Source organism: Cottoperca gobio, chromosome 21, assembly GCF_900634415.1.
Source record: "Cottoperca gobio chromosome 21, fCotGob3.1, whole genome shotgun sequence".
Taxonomy (NCBI): Eukaryota; Metazoa; Chordata; class Actinopteri; order Perciformes; family Bovichtidae; genus Cottoperca; species Cottoperca gobio.
Genome location: NC_041375.1, coordinates 7,263,376 through 7,283,375, shown reverse-complemented (window position 1 = coordinate 7,283,375; position 20,000 = coordinate 7,263,376). Strand labels below are relative to the sequence as shown.

General features: G+C 40.7%; 1 protein-coding gene across 1 annotated transcript in view; it reads right to left on the bottom strand.

The window, feature by feature from the left end:
- The window catches only part of LOC115026494 (histone deacetylase 4-like), a 66,353-nt gene that overhangs the window by 36,523 nt on the left and 9,830 nt on the right, over positions 1 to 20,000 (bottom strand). The window contains exon 2 of the mRNA XM_029459341.1: positions 17,911 to 18,172. Within this exon, the coding sequence (XP_029315201.1) occupies positions 17,911 to 17,932 (22 nt within the window). The 5' untranslated portion in view covers positions 17,933 to 18,172. The remainder of the gene's footprint in view (positions 1 to 17,910; positions 18,173 to 20,000) is intronic.

The window sequence follows — 20,000 nt, the reverse complement described above, 5'->3', positions numbered from 1 at the left end:
ATGTTTGGCAGGTGTGTGCCTGTTTCTTTGTAAATCTACATATGTGTGTGAAGTCTATTAACCCTTGGAGGACGATGATGTAGTGGCTTGTAATCTATCCCGGAACAACAGTGTTTTAACTAAATATATACATTGATAGTTTTTATATTTGTGCTTTGAATACATTTCTGTGAGATTCAATTTCCGTTCTTTATGGTCATATAACTATGTATACATTCCTGTGACATCACTGCTGCACACATATTCTGATAGCCTAGTTTGTCTTGAAAAAAGATGCATGTTACTTTGAGGTTATACAATCATTTAAACTCAGAGGGCTAACAAAGGATATCCAGGTCCAAGTTTAGCTCCTTACAACAGTAAGTGGGTCAATGAGTGATGCATGGTACAGCAATCATCTGACACAGGTCATCTTAGGTGCTCACTGCTTTTGAAGAAAGCTTGAGGGAAGTGACAATCCTCTTTAAACACATTCCCAAAATCATTCTGCCAGGTCCTGTAGAAACCATTTAGCATGCAGAACGGAAACAAAACCATCTCCTGACTGGTGGCATCATGACATCTCCTTTAATTCTAATGAAATAAGTAGAAAAGATCTGAAACACATGTTAGAGAAGACTTTATAGAACATGCAGTGCTCTGATGTAGGATGACCGAAAGCTCAATATAAAGTGAAACACTGCATGACTCTAAGTGTGTGTGGTATCAGTTTGGACTCATTGATGCTTCCAGCTCCTTAACAAAGATCAAGCCGGGTGGAGCGATTAAATGCTGCATTAAAGAGCATGCAGTCAACATGTAGGATTGATACAACACTGATTTATGTCAAGTTTGTTCTTTATTCGTTCAAACTGCACAAAAATGAATTACAACAAATCCGGCTAAGGTTAGGGTTGAGATGGCGTATCCATCTTTCATTACAACACCTACAGCCTACAGCAATGCCAATAGCGTGAGGCTGTGCTTTGAGCTAAATGCTTGTATCCGCATGCTAACGTGCTCACAATTACAATGCTAACATGCTGATGTTAAGCAGGGGTTATATTATGAAAGTATTCATGTTCTAAACTAGTATTCTTGCACCGTGAAACAATGTGTAAAAATCTAATGTCTTTAATACAATCAAACACTGGACCATACATTAGGTTGATGACAGTCATGTGACAGCTTTCAGTCAGCAGCACTGCATCAATAAGATAAAACAGTCTCTTAGTGACATTATACCTCCGTCATTATCTGCTTTGTGCTGTGATCTGTGTGGCTGCTAAAACTGAGACAATAGCTGAAATGCAATCAGTTTTTGAAACAGAGTGGAAGCTCTGTGTGTGTGTGTGTGTGTGTGTGTGTGTGTGTGTGTGTGTGTGTGTGTGTGTGGGGTTTAGGCCTGCGTTCACAAGCACGTCACATAAACCAGACCAGGGGATTATCTGTAATAATACTGACTCACTCAGGTTTTAGTGAGAGTTTACTGTGGGATTAACGAGCAATCTGATGCTGAGTGGATTGCGCTGTCATTGTGATGATTATTATTATTATTATTATTATCCACCATAGGGGGCTCTGTGATTTATACTGTACGTTTCTCCTACCAAGTGTCCAATGTGCACGAGCGAACAATAACTAATTGCACGGCTGTATAAACAAATACCTCTTTGTACCTGAAACAAGGCAGGCAGGGGATCATTTGTACATTCCCCACTTGAATAGAGTGCTGTTATCATGCAGCATTACACAGACCACAACTGGCTTAAATATTCATTTTCAGACACTGACCAATAAAATGTCATTGTTACACATGTTGATTATTTTTGATCATTATCAAATTCTGTGAGAAAACACCATGAAGTCCTTATTCTGATAAGCAGCACTCTCCCTCTCCCTCTCTCTCTCTCACCCTCCCTACCTCTCCCTACCTCTCCCTACCTCTCTCCCCCAACTGTGGGGATACTTGCTTTGGGCTTAGTTTATTTGTTTTTCCCCCCTCTCTACGTGCCGGCTGCAGGTTTGCTTGAGCTCCTCCGTTGAGCCTTGTGTGTGGATTCATAGTTCCCATGCCATCTGATGTCAACAAGCTCCTTCAGCAACACTAATCCACTCCCAAAACTCCCCTAGATCAGTCAGCAGTGGCAGCAATTTGAAGGACGGCCAACTTTCACACAAAGTCTTGTTTAAAAGTCACAAAATCACCTCATAAAACAATATTAACATCTAACATACTACACTGTCCATCACATTTTAGACTGAAACAAAACTAAACAAAGTAGAAACTGTTAAAATGAAAGTCAATATTTGTCGCGTATCTACTATCGCAAGAAGCAAAGCAAAGCCGTCTGTACATGTAAGCACTGGAGTGATGGATTTCAAGGTTTTTTTTTTGCCTATTCCATATATATGGCAATACACAGCTCAGCACTTTTTGTAAATATGTGAAAATATGTTTAATGTAGTTTTGACACAATTAATTTTAGACACACAGCCATTAGATATTGTTTGAAATCTTAAGACTATTTGAGAGTAATTTAAAGCTTTACTATACTATGTTGGTGCTTCTCAGTTAGAAAAGTAATGCCTTCTGATCGACAATATTAATTCAACATTTAAAGTTGTGAAGGTGTCATTTATTGGACATTATATAACAGACTGAAATGATTTGTAGCTCAAGGATTCAGCTGTATTCACACTCGACCCCTTACAGTCCAATTTGGTGGATGCTTTCTCTGTTCAGACAATGTAACCAGAAATTGTTCAAGGTCAATCTCTTCACTCCTCTCCACTAGTAAGCAGTCCATTAGCAAGCTCATCTTTCCTTAAACTGCTGGGATATTTGGAAAGGCAGTGGTGGGGAGGGCTGGGCTGAGATGACAGAACTGTCAACATGGGCCTCTGACAAGGCAGAGCACCGCCATTACTTTCATGTGAGAGGATGGGTTAATTATAAGATTTGGTTTCTAATATGGAGCCTGTCAGAGGAAGTGCAGAGCTTATAACCGGTAATTAGACATAAATCGTTTGACTGAAGCAAATGTGGGGATGTGGTGGGTGGGGGGGGGGGGGGTGAGTGTAAGATCAGCCTTTGTCTGTGGTAAGGGGGGGGTGAACTGTATCATCCCTTAGAAACACAAACTGTAAGCTTTTGAGGACTTAACGGCATATTCATTGGAGGGTATAACCAAAATGTATATCAAGGTGTATTTTGAATATTAACTGATAACAAAATACACTATATCATGGTATTCAGGGCCGTGAGATTATTATCATTTACTGAATTTCAAATATAATCAATAATAATGTTTTACACCTATGAAGTGTTTTGATGAGTGTAATGTATGGCAGTGGAACACGGTTCACTGAGCTTAAAATCTATGTGACTATGTTGTGTGATTTTGATTTTATACGCCCTATTGATATCAAACTGATGTCAAGCTTATTGGAATTAAGCCTTAAGCCCTACAGTATTATACATATCTCACTATTTCCCTGGATGTGATTTCACCCTAAAACTATTTTTGCTAAAGCCACTGCATGTTTGTTTAAGCATAAAAGCATCATGTCTTTTTGCAATTCTAGCGGCATGGCTCTAAGAAAGACACCACGGCTACCAGTCCAAACAGAAATATCTTAACAACCACTGGTTGGATAGTTGGTAAAGATACCCAAGAGTCCAAAGGAAGAATCCTAATGACTTTGGCGATCCTCTGGCCTTTCCTCAAACACCACCATGAGGTTGACATTTGTGGTTTTGAGTAGAATGTTTTGACAACTACTGGATGGACTGTAGGGTTGTGCAATTGGATGAATATACCGCACCGCATCACACACACACCTGCGCCAATATAGACCCTATCGACGATCTGCGGTTGTTGGGCTGAGAGTGGCCTGTTGGAAAATTATAAAATATTCACGGTTCTCTCAGGATGAATGGTCATAACTTTGGCGATCCCTTAACTTTTAATTTAGTGCTATAATAAGATGAAATGTTTAACTTATCAAACACTTGTTTACTACCAAATCAAAGTAAAAATCCCAAAAACCATTATTGTACAATGGTACAAACAGTATTTCCAAATACATCAAGTCTGATCTTACTAACTGATCAATGTGTCATTTTTACAAATTATAAAGACCACTTAATATGGCTAAAAGAAATGCAGCTTTATTCTTCAAGAAAAGCAATCTCATTGGTTGTACCCAGTGTTTCTTAAAGTGTTCACACACTGGCCTCATGAAACATTGGCATGAACACTGCTGAAAGCCTCACTGAGCAGCCGAGCTCGCTGCAGATTTTAAGTGGCTGAGATGACAGTAAGATGACACACACAGGCAATGAAATGTCAGGAAGTGAGTCATACTAATGAAGCAGCAGCTGAATAAAAAGGTAGAATAAACCCTGCTGGAACACTCTCACACTAACTAATGTATTAACAGAATGACTAAACACACCACAAATATGGCCTTTGACTGCTAGATTTTAAAGCGCCATTTAATTTCAAGTGTCAGTCATGACAGCTTCGCTATTCATATAAAAGGGAGGAATGAAAGTTCCTGTGACTGCAGTGGACAACTATACAAGGAGTATACACACACACACACACACACACACACACACACACACACACACACACACACACACACACACACACACACACACACACACTATGATTGGCTCTGTTCTTATACCAATTTTCTCCCTCTAATTACAATTAAAATAGTCACGCTTGTTTTCATGCAGCAGAAGCACACTAGAGCAGAGCTGAGAATGGCTCGCTTGTTTATTGTGGTGGTGTTGACAAAAGGGCCTTCAATAACGGGGGCCTATGTCCAGCCTGACCTTTGCCAGTGGGGATAGAGGCATGGCTCTTTCTCTGGCCAGAATATTAGCAGATTGTTTCCACATGCCATCTAGGAGCTAAAAAGGTTCAAACCCCGGTACATAAAGTGCTTTCTAATGCCAAAGAACAAGGATACTGTTTTTGCTTACAGAGGTTCCTAACTGAATGAAAGGACCTGGAAGTATTCAAGTGGCAGCCATGGTTAGAGCTGCTTGAATTCTCTAAATGCTAAAAGGAAAACACGCCTCTTGAAATATTCTGTAAAATATTCACATAGCCTCTTGACACATTGTGGCCGGTTGCCGCACCAACTCTCTGCTCCTTGTTGATGACTGGCTCTCTGCTCCTGACCCAATCACTTCCTGTTCCTTCTAAAACAAAACAGATAATCAGATAACCAACAGTTTAAAAAGAACGTGGAAGTAAGTAGGTCTGGGTGATTACATCATTCAGGCACTGGAATCTCAGAGCACTTTTAGATCACCGTCAACCTTATTACAGGGTCTTGACGTCGTTGGTAATTGCAACAGGCTGCCTTGATCCTCTGTGGACGTAATACCCAGTTCATGACATCACTGGGCAGACCTATGACGCCGACTGTCTATGGGGAGCTTAAAGTAATAGTCCAGGTTTGTAAAAAAAAGAAACCTCCATCAATTATGAACTGGGAGTTTGTTGTTGCTATGCAGGCAGTGGTCAGAAACTTCCTGGAAGTTTTAATGCAAGTATAATGCATTTAAACACCTGCTATGAAAGTAAACCATCATCAGGAACACACTGCCTGCGGAGAGTGTACGTCTGATGTGGTTTGTTTACTTGTATTTGGCATGAGGCTGCAGAGTGTCTGGGGTAGACAAAAGGGGATAGGGGCCCCATTAGATCTCTGCTTGCAACAAAATGTCCTCTGTTCTCTAAATGAATGTGTGAATAAGTTTGTGAGAGAGGAAAACACTTGAGGGGGTGGACAACTTGTGTCTATTAATAGTGTCTATAAATAGATCATAAGCATAACTATTTTTCCTTTCTCTCAGTCCATTTACTAATAATCCTTGACATACGCTTCATTACTCTTCACCTACAAAACCTGAGATTCCTTCATCAGTGCTGATTTCTGAGTAAACTGTTTGCCATTACATATGAAGAACAATATTACCAATACGTTACACAGGTCTGAAATTCAGCATGTGAAAATGTAGAAAATCAATGCAGGTTAAGTAAGACACCCAGTATCAATGGAAAGCAAAGAAAACGGAGAATGCAGTAAGAACAAGATCAACTAAATGTGTAATTTAGAAAATGGTAAGACGTATTTGCCATGCAATATTACAATGTACTTTAAAAATGTTGCAATATTTTGCTACTAATTTGTCTATATTATACCTTGATGGACATTTTGGATGCAATATTATTAGCTGACAAAAAAAGTGTGTATGTATATGTGTAATTTTTTGTAATTGTAAGTTTGTAATAATTGAAAAAAGAAATACGGCAAAGGAGATACAAACATTACAAGTCAGATACAAACCAAAGAAGCCATGGTTACATAATGCACTTTAATAATCATAAACTCATTGGTATGTGTTCTTCACACATACTAATACTGTTTGCTAACTTTAAAGCACATTATGGAGGGGTTTAAAAAACTACACTGACTTCAACATTCAACAGCAACAGTGCCGACAGGGTTTAAAAAATCATAACGCTTTACTGTCCTCCTCCTTTATGTGATTAGATAACCTCCATTAAAGGGCCCTGGTGTCCAAGTATGCTTGCTACAAACCATCTAATTGTTCCACACACCCCTCAGAGTGAATCTTTGTCAGGTCAAATAAAGATTCCCACGGACGGATCAGTGTTTGCGTGTATTACACGATGCGTCAGCATCTTCCGTTGCAATTTCCATGCGAGTGAAATGCTTGCTGTGTGGCTTGTCATTGCACGGATGCTCATTAGAGTGTTAGCTCCCAGTGCAATCGTGTGCAAATGACAGTGAGCCTGGTGGACGTGGCCACAAAGACAAAATCAGAGTCAGGGCGACAAAGAGGAGATAGTTTAGCATCAGATAACCATGACTGAGATTTCAGTGAGAGGCATAAGTAGAACAGCAGGAGAAATGTGAAGAGAGCTTTTCACCAAACTCTGCCCTGTTTCACACCGTCTATAAAGCCTCTCCAGTCATTGGCAACAACATTCTCAACTACTACAGTACCAAAAACCACAGTAACAAGCTGACAGAGAAAGAACAAAGCCCTCAACTCACAAACCTTTCTGACAATTCAATTTAGTGACAAGCTTACAAAACCAGAGGTCACAGTGAACAATATGTTTGTTCAACAAGCATGTTCACAACAGCTCATTAAAGCAAATCTACAGTATACCCTTGCTGTTCCATTCATCTAATAGGCTACTGATCCTGAAAGCTGAAGTAATGAGCTTGCTATGTTATGCTAATGGCTGAATGAGAAGTCGGGTAAATCACAAATGTGGGAGGATGACAAACCTCAGTTTCATGCAGATTGACCGATGACTGGTACTGCTGAACTCGGTGATCTAGCATAGATTTCTACAGCATGGTTACTGGGTGCACCACTGATAACTCTTCGTGTAGACTGCTGCGAATGGTGGGACGGTTACACTTTCTTAAAGCATACATTAATGGAAGATTCATTACATATTCTATTGAGTTTATTGCCCAAAGCATACATCTATAAAGAGCCCCTAAGGTGGTAAATATGAACATTAATGTATAACAGAGTCCTGCACCGGGTAGGTAATTCCACAAAAAAAAGTACAGGTAGAAAACACATTTATATAAATTCACGGGCATGGGTAAAACTGAACTAAATGCAGTGGGGGTGAGAACAAAAATATGTTTTTTTCTGGAGAAATCAGAAATTAAAATGATTGTGCAGTATTCTATTTTTAGCATCCAAATCAGCTAATACTATCAAGCATATGAGCAGCCAGGATTTCTTTTTTTATTGTGGAAGTCTGGCACTGATCGAGCGGCATGTGCTCGCCATCCCAGCATCCAAAGCAGCCAGTGAAAGAGACTTTCTCACAGCTGGATTTGTGATTTAAGAACGAAGAACGCAGCTTTAACGGGGGTAAAAATAAAGCACTGGTCAGGTAGCAGGACTTATACTAAGGGCTCGGGTCTGGATTTGACTTTGAGATAGTTGTGGTTGATTGCGGTTCCGGTGCTGACCTTTGCAGGTGCGGGTTTGCAAAACTGGACCGGTGCAGGACTCTGATGTACACCACAACTGTGACTTAAACACATTATATAAACACACTTGGCATGCCACCAAAAAAAGAGAGCTAATTTAAACAACAGAAAACTGGAACAATTTATCAATAATGCTATACTGAATAGTGTTAATTACGTTAATGAAAACTATGACGAAATATGTTCATCAACAAGTTTGTTTAAGACTAGATGATGACAAGACTAAAACACTGAATACGGAACATTACACAATGATTTATATAGAAAAGCGGCTTATATTTATTGATGACCGAAGATTATGTTGTCCACTTCTGGTAACAGTAACGTTTTGTCAACAGGTCGCATCTGACAACGTTGAATCTTTTAATGACGGACAAACCGGATATAATATTGTTGACAGGTATACACAATAACAGCTTGAGCTAAAATATGATTTACAGACAGGCAATGTGGGCTGCTTCACAGCTCCAAATCCTGCTGTCTGAAGATGAGGTACAGACAGAATACCCTAAAGACAATCAACAAAACTTGTACCAAAACTAAAGCTAGTATTTTAATCCACGAAGAAAGAATCTTGGTTTGAGCCAAAATAATGAAAACACTGTCCCGCAGAGAAACAGCACCCATGCATTTCATTCTGTCCTCTAGCCAATTTAGGGAATTAAACTTGATTAGCTACAGCTGACAAAATGTCAATTTCGTTTTTTGTGGCCAACCAAAAATGAGAAAACTGGATGGCTTAATTTAATTCTAATTTCAAGGAACCACTGTGGCCCGAGAGAGCAGAGTGGTTGTATCTCCTGCTCTGAAATATACCGAGCTAAGCTCAAACCCCATTGGAGCTTTTATCCCCCTGTGTTTCCCCCACTCTCTCTGAACAGGGTCTTCAGAAAAGATATGAAATGCTATAGATGAGTATAATGACTATCTCCTGGCGTGCCAAAGGAATTGCTCTTCATTTGACTGTCTGTGTAGTTGAGGCTAAATATACCTGAAACATAAACTTGACATTTTGTTCAAGTCATCGGTCACTCCACATCCAAAATTGCAAGCATGTTTAGCCAAAACATTGTGATCGTGTGCCAGCACTGTGGCTCAGTATACTTTAGGCCATAAAACAACTAAACACAGAGATCTGTAAAGGCAAAAGCAGAGGATTAATGTCCAACCGGGACAAACAGCTGTGTGGTGAAAAGATGTAAACCACTAAAACTTGGACAACTCAAAGCTGTTTTTTAAATGCTATAAAGAAGATAGATAGTCTATGAGAGGGGATCTTAATAGCTATGTATTTAAGGTATGTTTACTAAGCAGGCTTGCTTTTTTACCTTTTAAAAAAAAGGCCTTCAAATTACACACATTCACACATGCAAGCTGCCAAGTGCAACAACAGGAGTCTACCGTTGGGCAGCTGAGCAGCTCCAGTGGAGCAATAGGAGTTCAAAAGCCTTGCTGAGTAGAAGGCTCTGACTGAGGAACATAATACGTTCACTTTAACAACCTTGATTTCCCCAGCTGACTCAGAGTTATAAAGCCAGAAAACTTCTGGGTTGAAATCCTCTTCCTCTACCTCTACCTCAGGCAAACTAGTCATAGGCCACTAGGGGCATTTTAGGACCATAGACTGATTAGGACTGGTCTCTTTCTACAGACTGTCATTGGGAGACCTTGTGGTTTAGTGCGGTCATTAAAAGTCAGTGTCCACGACCGCAATGTGGATATTGAGAACTGTTCCATGTTAGCCGGGGTCCCCCATGGAATGGATTGGTTTGCAGCATTGCTTATTCAAAGCAACAAAGAGACAGGGGGTCAGGTGGAGAGTGTGTCCATGTATGATCTTTTGAGAGACCCATTCTTCAGCAGAGACATTAGCATAGAGCCGATGCATAGCACCCTACTGCTTCCTGCTGGTGCTGTGCACACAGACACTGACTTCTGAATGACATACAGGGGTGAGAGCAGGTCTGAGATATGAGCTAAAGTCAAACAAGATGTCACTTAAAGGAAAACTTCCCCTACAAAATGACCATTTGAATATCAATTCAAGTTAAGTTAAATTCTTGAAGACAAATTGTTTTGCGTGCCTCCACCGTCAATCAATGAAAAATACAAAATGTTAAAGCGTTTCAAATATTAAGGTTTTAGTGAAAATTCATGCGTCTGGGAACTAGTGAGCAAACGACTGGAAAATAAGATGTGGATTATACTGCACGAGTTGTGTGAGAGTAGTTTTCATAAAGTTTTGCGGCCCCCCATTTACTTCAATTCATCAAGGATCTTCTCAGTTTTTGGATTCTTTGTTCACTGTGAAGGCATGTGAGAACTCAAGGTAACACGGGGTGAGTAATTTATATACAAAAGGTCATTTTGTGGCTGAAGTATTCCTTTAATGATGCAGCATGGCGTCAGCAAAACTCTGTGAACGTGCTCCAGTTTTAGGATGCTACTTTGAGCTGAAAGCATTTGATGTTGACTCAAAGCGCGAGTGGTTTTCATCACAAAGAACACGCATAAAAACTGTCAAGAGTTCAAAATATGTGACATGGAGAAAAAGCTAAAAAGTGAGCTGCCGAACCAAGACTGAGCACTGTGGCTAATTAATAATGTTCAGGGATTGACACAGCTCCGGGTGCTGAGAGAGCTGTCTTAAGAAAACAGACAAACATGCTCATTAAATGTCACTACACCTTTTGGTGATGATTAAAGTCATTAAATTGAATTCTCTAGTTGACCTGCTGGAACCACATCAGCACCAATCATCTTGGTATGGGTTTGTATGCATCTGCTGTCAAAAACACCCAATTGCACTCCATTAAAACACTTTCTGAGAACTTTCTTTGACACTTGGCACATACACACATCACATGTGAATAGACTGCAAAGCAGTCAGCAGTTTCACTTTAATGATATCCACAACAATGGTGGGCAAACAACAATCTGGAAATACAACGCAAGTAGAATACGAGCTATGTTTTAGTAGTTATTAACACTAGTAAGGTCATTTAACTATGTTTTACAGTTGTATAGCTCTGCATTAAGAAAATATATTATAGTGTCACACTCCGATATTTTGTCCTATATAATTCAATGATTTTATTTGACTATGCTGCTGGCAGTGGTGGTGAAGGAAGATTATTTTATATCAGCTAAAACATACTTTCTTCTGTAAACATTCATTTAATGAACGAGATTCTCATTGGCTGATTCAACGGCCGTGCTTCCAGCTGCATCTGATTGATTCACGCGAGACTTCTCTCACAATGTAATCTCTAGTTGTTGTTGTTGTTGTTGTTGTCACAGTTGAGAGACCTGCGTCTGCATCTGTATTTCCACAGACTGTACTTCTAAACAACAGAATTATGTTACATAAGATAAAGAGACGTTTCAGTTCTCGCTCTTGCTTTCTCTCCTCCCTGTTGACTCTCTCTATGCATCTCTCCTTCTACTCTCAGTCAGTTAAATGTCATTTAACCTTCAGTGACATTCATTCATTACCGTCCTGAACAGAAACGATCATGTTCATGAAATCCCAGCAGTACCCAACCTGCAGAGAACAAAGCTCGGAGAGTCGGACTTGAGAAGAAAGTGTTTTGTTAGGTCGGACTGTGCATTGTGGTATCTGTTGGCCTGGGGGAGGGAGTGATTGTTATTGATTATAAACCCATGTAACTGAAAGGCGTGAAACTGTTTCTGCCCATATTAAACAACTTTTTTATGTTTTTAAACAACTTTCCTGAAAGGCAAGACCTGAATCTTTAAATCACCACATTAGCACCATCTGTACAGATCTGCAGGGCATGCCAAATGTAGCAAACACAAGAGCTCCATGGGGCATTTCATGCATTTTTAGTACATCATAGCACACAGCGCAGTTTGAAGGCCTCCGTTTCAGGGCTTATCCTCGGATTAGTGCCTGGAAAAGTTCATTCTGCCCCTGGGAGACCCAAGGTGCACTGAGCCCTTCCTAACAGGGATTGTGTAACTGCTGGGAACTTCTGATTTTGTTTTGTTCATAGAAGCAGGAGGATTACATCCTCAGAGACCCACCTGACCCTCCTCCCTCTTCTCGGCTGTCCCCTGTTGAACCCGTACAGCGGATTGCACCTCCCAGCCAGATGGAAAGTACAGCAGTGCAGGGATTCTCCGTCTTACTATATCGGGGTTGTTTGCTGCACAGAGGACTCCTAGACAATAGAGAGTCAACGTGATCTCTCATACTGTAAGCTTAGTAGCAGATGTGGATCCTTATGGGTTAATCTTCAAGGTCTGCATGTTCCTAATCTCCATATCTATTACAGCCTGGACATCTGGGCTATTCTGAGTGCTGTGTAGTAGTATGTATTATCAGGAGTCCATAGCTGTATCTGTGTATGCTGTAAACAAATACTATACCCTCAATCCTTGTCTCAGGCCTCATTTCTAATCATACTTTTGCCTCGGTTATAAAATCCACTGAGTTTTAATTACATGTTTTCCCTTCAAAGCAGCATCACATGTGGTGTGTTAAATCTTCAAGGCAACCCCCTTCACTGAAATGCCTGCTGAAAGGCAGCCGGAGAAACAGGGAGAAAGGGTAGACACAAAAGATACGTAATCATTCCTTATTTTAAGAAATGTAAGAATTCAATGCCATTTTGCTTAATTTAGCTACCAAATCTACCATAAAATCGTTGAATAATTAATAGCGGAAGAACAAAAAGAAGATCTTTGTTTATTTGAAAGAACAGGGCACAGCAGTTTGAGCATAAAACCATAATTCAATTCTGAGCCTTCTCTTCCGGCAAAGGCAAAAGCTTTGAATGCCTAATAAATTCTTCCGAAGGCTAAATTGCACACTTGTTTCATCTGGCAATGAGATTACTTGAATGGAATATTCTGGCAAACTGTGGAGAGAAAGACAATAATGAGGCAGTAATCTTATTTCTCCACAGCAGCCTCCATTGTTCTTTAAAAAAAAAAATAGCTTCTGTTTAGTCTGGTTCAACTCTCATTCCCATCCGTCTTTCCATTGAGGAACATTTCTGCAGAGCCAAGGATAAATGAGAACAATAACATTTCTGCAGCACTCAAATGCATCAAACGCAGATAGAAGGGAGCGCTATTGTGTCCCTCTGGCTCTTTGGACAATCACTAGATAGCAGTGGCGAGTATGAGTGCAGCTGCAAGCTTACAGAAGTGAACAGCGTCACTCTCCCTGAAAACTTCTTAAATAACTTCCTCTGAATAAGCTCAACTTAACTTTGCCTCTTGCTTTGGTTGACTTCAGTCATCTTTAGACAACTTTCTAAACATTCAGACTAAGACGTATCAATTAACACCCCAAGCCTTTTCCCTGTGACGATGGCCCCTGTAAATAGGGAATCATCAGCGTGGGCCAGCAGGGGTTAAGCTCCCTTTTTGAAGATTATGCTTCACTTTCCAGTGGCCTGGCCCAGACACTAGCCACTCTCTTCTAATCCAGCACTGCAAGCTTTTGATAGCTCCCACTGAGAGTCCTTATTATAGTTACTGATTAAAACTGAGAGACATAAAGAGAGAGAGAGAGAGAGAGAGAGAGAGAGAGAGAGAGAGAGAGAGAGAGAGAGAGAGAGAGAGAGAGAGAGAGAGAGAGAGAGAGAGAGAGAGAGAGAGAGAGAAAAACGACAGTTGGAAATTAGAGTGACAGAAGAGAAGGAAGGGCAAGTGAGAGAATTAAAAACTGCTCCTATTTCAGAAGCAGGAGACTCAACTGTACAGCAGATGACTTTAATTACCTCTGAATCTAATGCTTCAGCTTGAATGTGGTTACTCAATACACACTTAATTACTGTACTTGAGCTCGGGTCCAACTAATATGCTTGATATTTGAAAAGGGAAAAGGGTGCCCCAAAATGCAAAAGACCAAAACATTTATTTATTTGACAGAAATAAAAAAGTGTGACTGGAAAAGCTTACTTTTTTTTCTCTTAGTTCAGCACTGTATCATGAACACCCTCAGAGCACTGATATAGATACTAGAGCAAACATAGCTTGACCAGGAAAACATAATAGTGACCGTCGTCCATAATCCTGCTTTATGACGTCGCAGCGCTCCATCGATCAAAATGGAGAATAAAAATAACAACAGTCTTATCTGGCATTCGCTGTTTACACTCCATCATCTTTTGTAAAGCACTCATTGTGCTGTCAGCCCTCTCAATCATCCCTCCCCTTCTCTGCGATACGGAATAATCTCCAGGATAAAATCTACACATGGCCGCGTTCTTCCCAAAAAGACTTGATAATGTATAATTCACATCTGCCATGGCTCAGCGGTCTGAAAAAGACTCTGAAGAGTGAGGAGGTGCGATACTCGTGTTTATTTTGAAAACCAACTCCTCGCAGCGGCGGCCCCCACCCAGTACCTCAACCCTCTACTTCTGCAGCGACTGACAGAGAGACAACTGCTCTCCTGCTCTCCACAAACCGGCCCGCTAATCTAAAAACCTGCAAGTTAAGGTAATGCGTTTCCTTTGGTCCACAGTCCACACCCTTGCTGGGCTCTGCTCTTTTAGTTTGTTTGCATGCATGATGAAGGGTGTGAATTAATCGGAGGATGGGGAGATGAATGAAAACACACATGCAAATGGAAGTACACAAACAGTAATAGCCAAATTATCCAAAGAGACATTCAGCTATGGACTAAATCCACTTGGGAAAAGTGTGTTTTCTGGGTCTCACTCTGCAAACACACACAAGCAGGCAAAACAAAACAGAAAAGGCAAATTCTCTACAGGCTACCATCTTAAAGCACAACTATCAGCCAGCCTCTATATTGACATGAATAAGACATGATGAAGAGGTTGGGATCACTCCAAGAAGTAAAATACCAACTAAGACTAGTAAACAATGCCAAAACTACTAAACCCAGCATGAGCTTTCTTTTTGGTCAGACTGTACAAGCCTCAGATGGGTTTAACAAGCTATACAAGGCCTCCAGCAGCAGACGGCCCCTCTCTCTGTTTGTGTTCCAGGCAGGGGAGTCGCTCTGCATGACGATTTATTGACGCAAGATCCCCCTCAGCCAGGACCTGCCACCGATTACTGCCGCCGGAGAGAGGAGGGTCTTGTTGGGATGAGAGAGTTTGTCTCTGTGTGTGTGTGTGTGTGTGTGTGTGTGTGTGTGTGTGTGTGTGTGTGTGTGTGTGTGTGTGTGTGTCTTCTAGCTCAGGCTCCAAGGCCATAAACTCGGCTCCAAAATGCCAAGTAGCATGTCAACATGCCAGCCTTTGCCACCCAAGTTTAAGTCAGACAAAAAGGCCCTTCAGAGCTCTAAAACGGTGGTTTTGAGAATGGGAAATGATGATCTGTCATATATGGAAAAGGGCTTAGCAATACTGCGCAGACAGGAGGGCGACAAGGGGAAAATTAACTGCTAACAGGAGGTGAAATTGAGGAGTGAAAGCTTCATTCTCAATTTCAGAGCTCCTTGAGGTGGGGAAAAGTCTGGCTGTCAGAATGTTTCAGCTAAGTACAACATGTCAACAGAACAGCTATTTTGGTGTTTCAGTTGTGTATGGAAAATTGTGCTTTATTGTGAATCATAAGAAATCCGTTTTCAAAAAGGTGGGATTATGTTTATCCATCAACTGACATATTGTGAATGAGTAAAAACAGTTGTTGAAACAGTCCAAATGAGATTAACAACATGCTATAATTATAATAGCAAATGTGGATTGAGGTCAATTGTTTTAATTGCTCCAAAAGTGGATTCTTGGCCACAGAAGCACAAGAAAGCCAGATGATTAAATAACAAGGAAATTGACAAGCAAACCTCAAAACTGCCGACAGTAAAACTTTAATCCTAGACTGTATGTTATTTTAGAAACTTTCAATGTCTGGAAAATATCTTAGTAGGAGTAAAATAAGATAGGAAATAATGCCCTTCTCCAAGGTTCCACTTACATAATGTATTTAAGAAAAAACTGTCCTGAAACATTCATTCTGACGCAAACCGTCTTGGCTGGGTCAACACCATGTCTCTACTCACAGTTCTAGAGAAAAGAGGGTGATGCCAACAACCCACATTGTGACACACAAGACAAATAGCACCACAGCAATTTATCAATGGCTGTGACATCATTGCGTTGAATACGACCAAGACAGCCAAAGCATGATGGGTAAGGGAGGACACAATTGGCCTTTTGTCCAATTTGGTCTGCAGCTGAGAGAGGAAGAACCATGGTTGTGATTTAAGAAAAAAGGGGACTTTAGTAGGCCACATGGGTCGAGGTCAAGCACACCAGGGAATCCATTTTTGCACATGCAAAGACAAACCTAATGTGAAATATAATTCATGACCATTATACACCCCGTGTGAGTATCATGCATGTGGAGAGTTGCTCAATAGACTTTATAATTTAGTTGAAGTCTTCTATGGACTTATTGTCATGTTAGCAAATGCTTGCAAAACCAATATTCAAAAGCCAGAAAGTGAATCTGGATCCTCTGTTTATCAATGTTTGTTCACTATTAAAATGTTATCAGACGATTAAATAGCCATTAAGTTTTCATCGGGGAGCAAGGACTTGAGGAGACACTACCTCTAGTTGGCTCAATAGGGTGTATCATCTATTGACAAGCTGTCCTGGCCTTAGTATTTATCACAGGAGTGAAGTCAGGTGACGTCGTATGAAGAGCAACAAAGTCAGCACGGGGAGGAGGTCAGGGTGGGTGGATGCTCAAACAAGCACAGGAATTTCACCCAGGAGACCGCTGTTAGTGTCCTGTATGAAACCAGAGTCAAATATGTAATGTACTTAACGTAACTAAAGTTACAGTATGTAAGTTAAGTATGCTCTGTACATAACGTTAGTTAACAAACGTACTTATTTTAACCCAAACCATTTTTTTCTGCCTAAATCTAAACAAGTTGACAAGTTGTTTAGTTTCAACTCATGTTAACCAACTGATGAGCTGATAACGTTCCAAATGTGTGGTTTGTTTCCTCCTAAAGTCTAAGATATAGATAAATATCCATAAATAAATGACATTGTGTACAGATGTGTTGTTGTGATTAAATTGCAATCAAAATTAAATATATGATATTAAACTTGAAGACACTGCCTTTCAATAAATCCATCAACACAGCACAGATCCAACAACAGCTGCACTCTGACAAGCAGAAAGAATCATAAAGATGCCAAGAAATATGTTACAAATAACCTCTACTTGAACTGGTGCCTACATCGATAACTGAGGGAAGACATACTATGTTACCATGGCCCTATACAAATTTTAAAAAAGGACAGGGAAACTTTCTCCCTGTCAAGTCAATACACAGTGCACAGTGTGCTCTTGGGTGAGCATGAGTGCTAAATAATTAGGCCGACCACACAAGTAGATAGTTTGACAAGCATGTGCCCTCTCATAGACATTAGAAATTGCTGTTTAAACAATGCAACATGCTGGATTTAATCGTTTAGCCAAGTGTCATCTCAGCCATATCCAATCACTCTAGACGATTGAAGAGCCCTTGTAGAAAATGCTAAATCAAGACAGCAGGTTTGGTCTGTTCGCCAAGGTTCAATCAAATTATCAGCAAAGTAATAAAAATGGAGAGAGGCAACAATAATGCCCTCTGAAGATATAAATAGATGTCTTGGCATTGGCTAATAGAGAAATGTCTGCAACACAAGTCAGTTTTGCTCCATTTCTGAAATCCCTTAATTAGTATAAAATAACTCTACGTACGTTCAGTAGACAGCATCATATTGCCTAATGTTTTTTTCTTTTCCAATAGCAGAAGGCCTTTTCCATGTCTAAGCAACTACACATGCACAGAAAAGCACAAGAGCTCCTCTTGTGAAATTGTACTTTTTTTTCACATCTTACCTGATCGACTGTGAGCACTCATTGCTATGGTTGTTGTTGCCAGGCAGACTTGACAGGGGAGGAGATGTGAGCGGTGAGGGTGTCAGTGCACCTCCGTGGAGGCTGTAGTGACCAACATGCGTTTCCCAGCCAAGTTGGTGGTGCCAGGCCAAGGCCCCAGGCCAAGGATCAACAGAGAGCGGTTGTTTCTTAAGGCTTCATCATACCGAGCCACAGGTTGAGAGCTCAGTGGTGTGTTGTGGCAGGATTCCTTCCAGTCAGGCTGTGAGAGGTGGATGCAAAAAAAAATATTTTCATATGCATGGGAAATTCCAGATAGAAGCTCATATACAAATTTAAAACAAACATACAGAACATATTTCAAAATATCAGGGCTGGTGTCCTGAACACTTTTTATCCCTTCCCACAGTTATTGAGCCAAACCTCCTCTGTGTTTACCTGAGGCCATGTGTGGTACTTTAACCGCACAGAGAGGAACAAAGACCTGCGTGTCACAAGCCTTCAAAGAAACTGATGACCCCTGTGCTTTGTGATCAGTTTGTCCCCATCTGTGGCCCTACATGCATAAATCCCTAAAGGAGGCTTTTCAATGACGTTCAGGAAGTTGTGGTACATGTTTCACTTGCTATGTGAGTTAAGTGTTTTATGTGCATGGTCAGCGGCGAGGTGAATTGTGGCTGCCAAGGTGAAGCTACCAGCCAAAAGAGGAGAGAAATCACAGCCAACAACAATTGGGAAAATCTGAAATTAAATCACAATAACTTCTCTTAAGAAAAGTTGAGCTATTTCCTATTGTTTGATGCAGGACACCAATTGTCAGTACAGTAACTCTGTTAACTAATCAAATAATAACTCCATTGTTAATAACAAACTATTTTGTTTATTGTGGACAAGAGAAGTAGTGCGGAAAACAGTTCTAGCTTCTTCAAAGTACCCTTGCTCCCTTCCTATCACTCTCTCGCAAATACAAATACACAAACACAGTGTCTTTGCTGTCGCCGTTACTTTAAAGCTGCTGAACTGAATTACTGTCAAATGAATGAGTTCAGTTGAAAGAAGGTGCAGGCATTGAATAGCCAAATAAAATCTCATGGAAACGCGTCACTGCCAGGATTCTCCAAGGTCTTACTTCACTCATCAGAAATTATCGCACAAGAAAAACTGTTCCCAAAATAATTGACCATTTTAAGGGAGGCCAGCTCATTCATTATTGGTGTTAAATGTGAAGAAATAAATGGCAATATTAAGACATTTTCAGTACGGGCAGACTGTCAGCAGAAAACAAACATCAGTGTGTTGCTGTGACACTGCGTTCTCATTTACTTCAGAATGTGCAGCACTTCATCCTCCAGGCCAGGGGCAAAGTGACCAGAGGGGAAGTTTATATGTGTGTGTGTGTGTGTGTGTGTGTGTGTGTGTGTATGTGTGTATGTGAATGTCAGACAGAGGTGTGTTTAATAGTCGCATGCATGTGGACAATACTTTGATGACCAGGGGGGATACTCAAGATGGATGGATGTGCTGAGGCATGAGGTGTCGACTGCAGGGCAGCGGTGTTATTCTCAGATCCAGACTCCTTTTTTTAGCAAAGGAGTCGTCCGTCACAAGAATTCAGACTGTGCTTTTACAGCTTGTCATACTATGTCAGCAATAACCTCAGGCATGGGCATAGGCCCCTCACTTTCTCCGTTTGCCAGACACAAACAAAAATAAAATCGTGCCAGCGAAACCGCGCCTTTTCTGACGCCATCAACCTGCAGTCTGAGGCACTGGTCAGCTGTTAGATGTGGTTTTTAATGTTCCTTCCTAATGATTTCCCTTTTTCAGCAATTCTAACTGTTCTTCGGGGATCCTATTAAAAATGTATCTTTGAACATCACCGCAGTTATTTTTACTGCACTGTAGAACAATAAAATACACCACCTGTATCTCTTTGCGCGTCTCATTTCCACCGACTGACACTTAAGATTGGATGAGATGTATTGCTCTCATGCAGCAAAGTTTGAATCTGGAAACGTTAAATGGCGCTTGACAGGAAAACAGCTCTCAGGCCCCAATAATGGACTTCATTTCCCAATCACTCTGAGCGC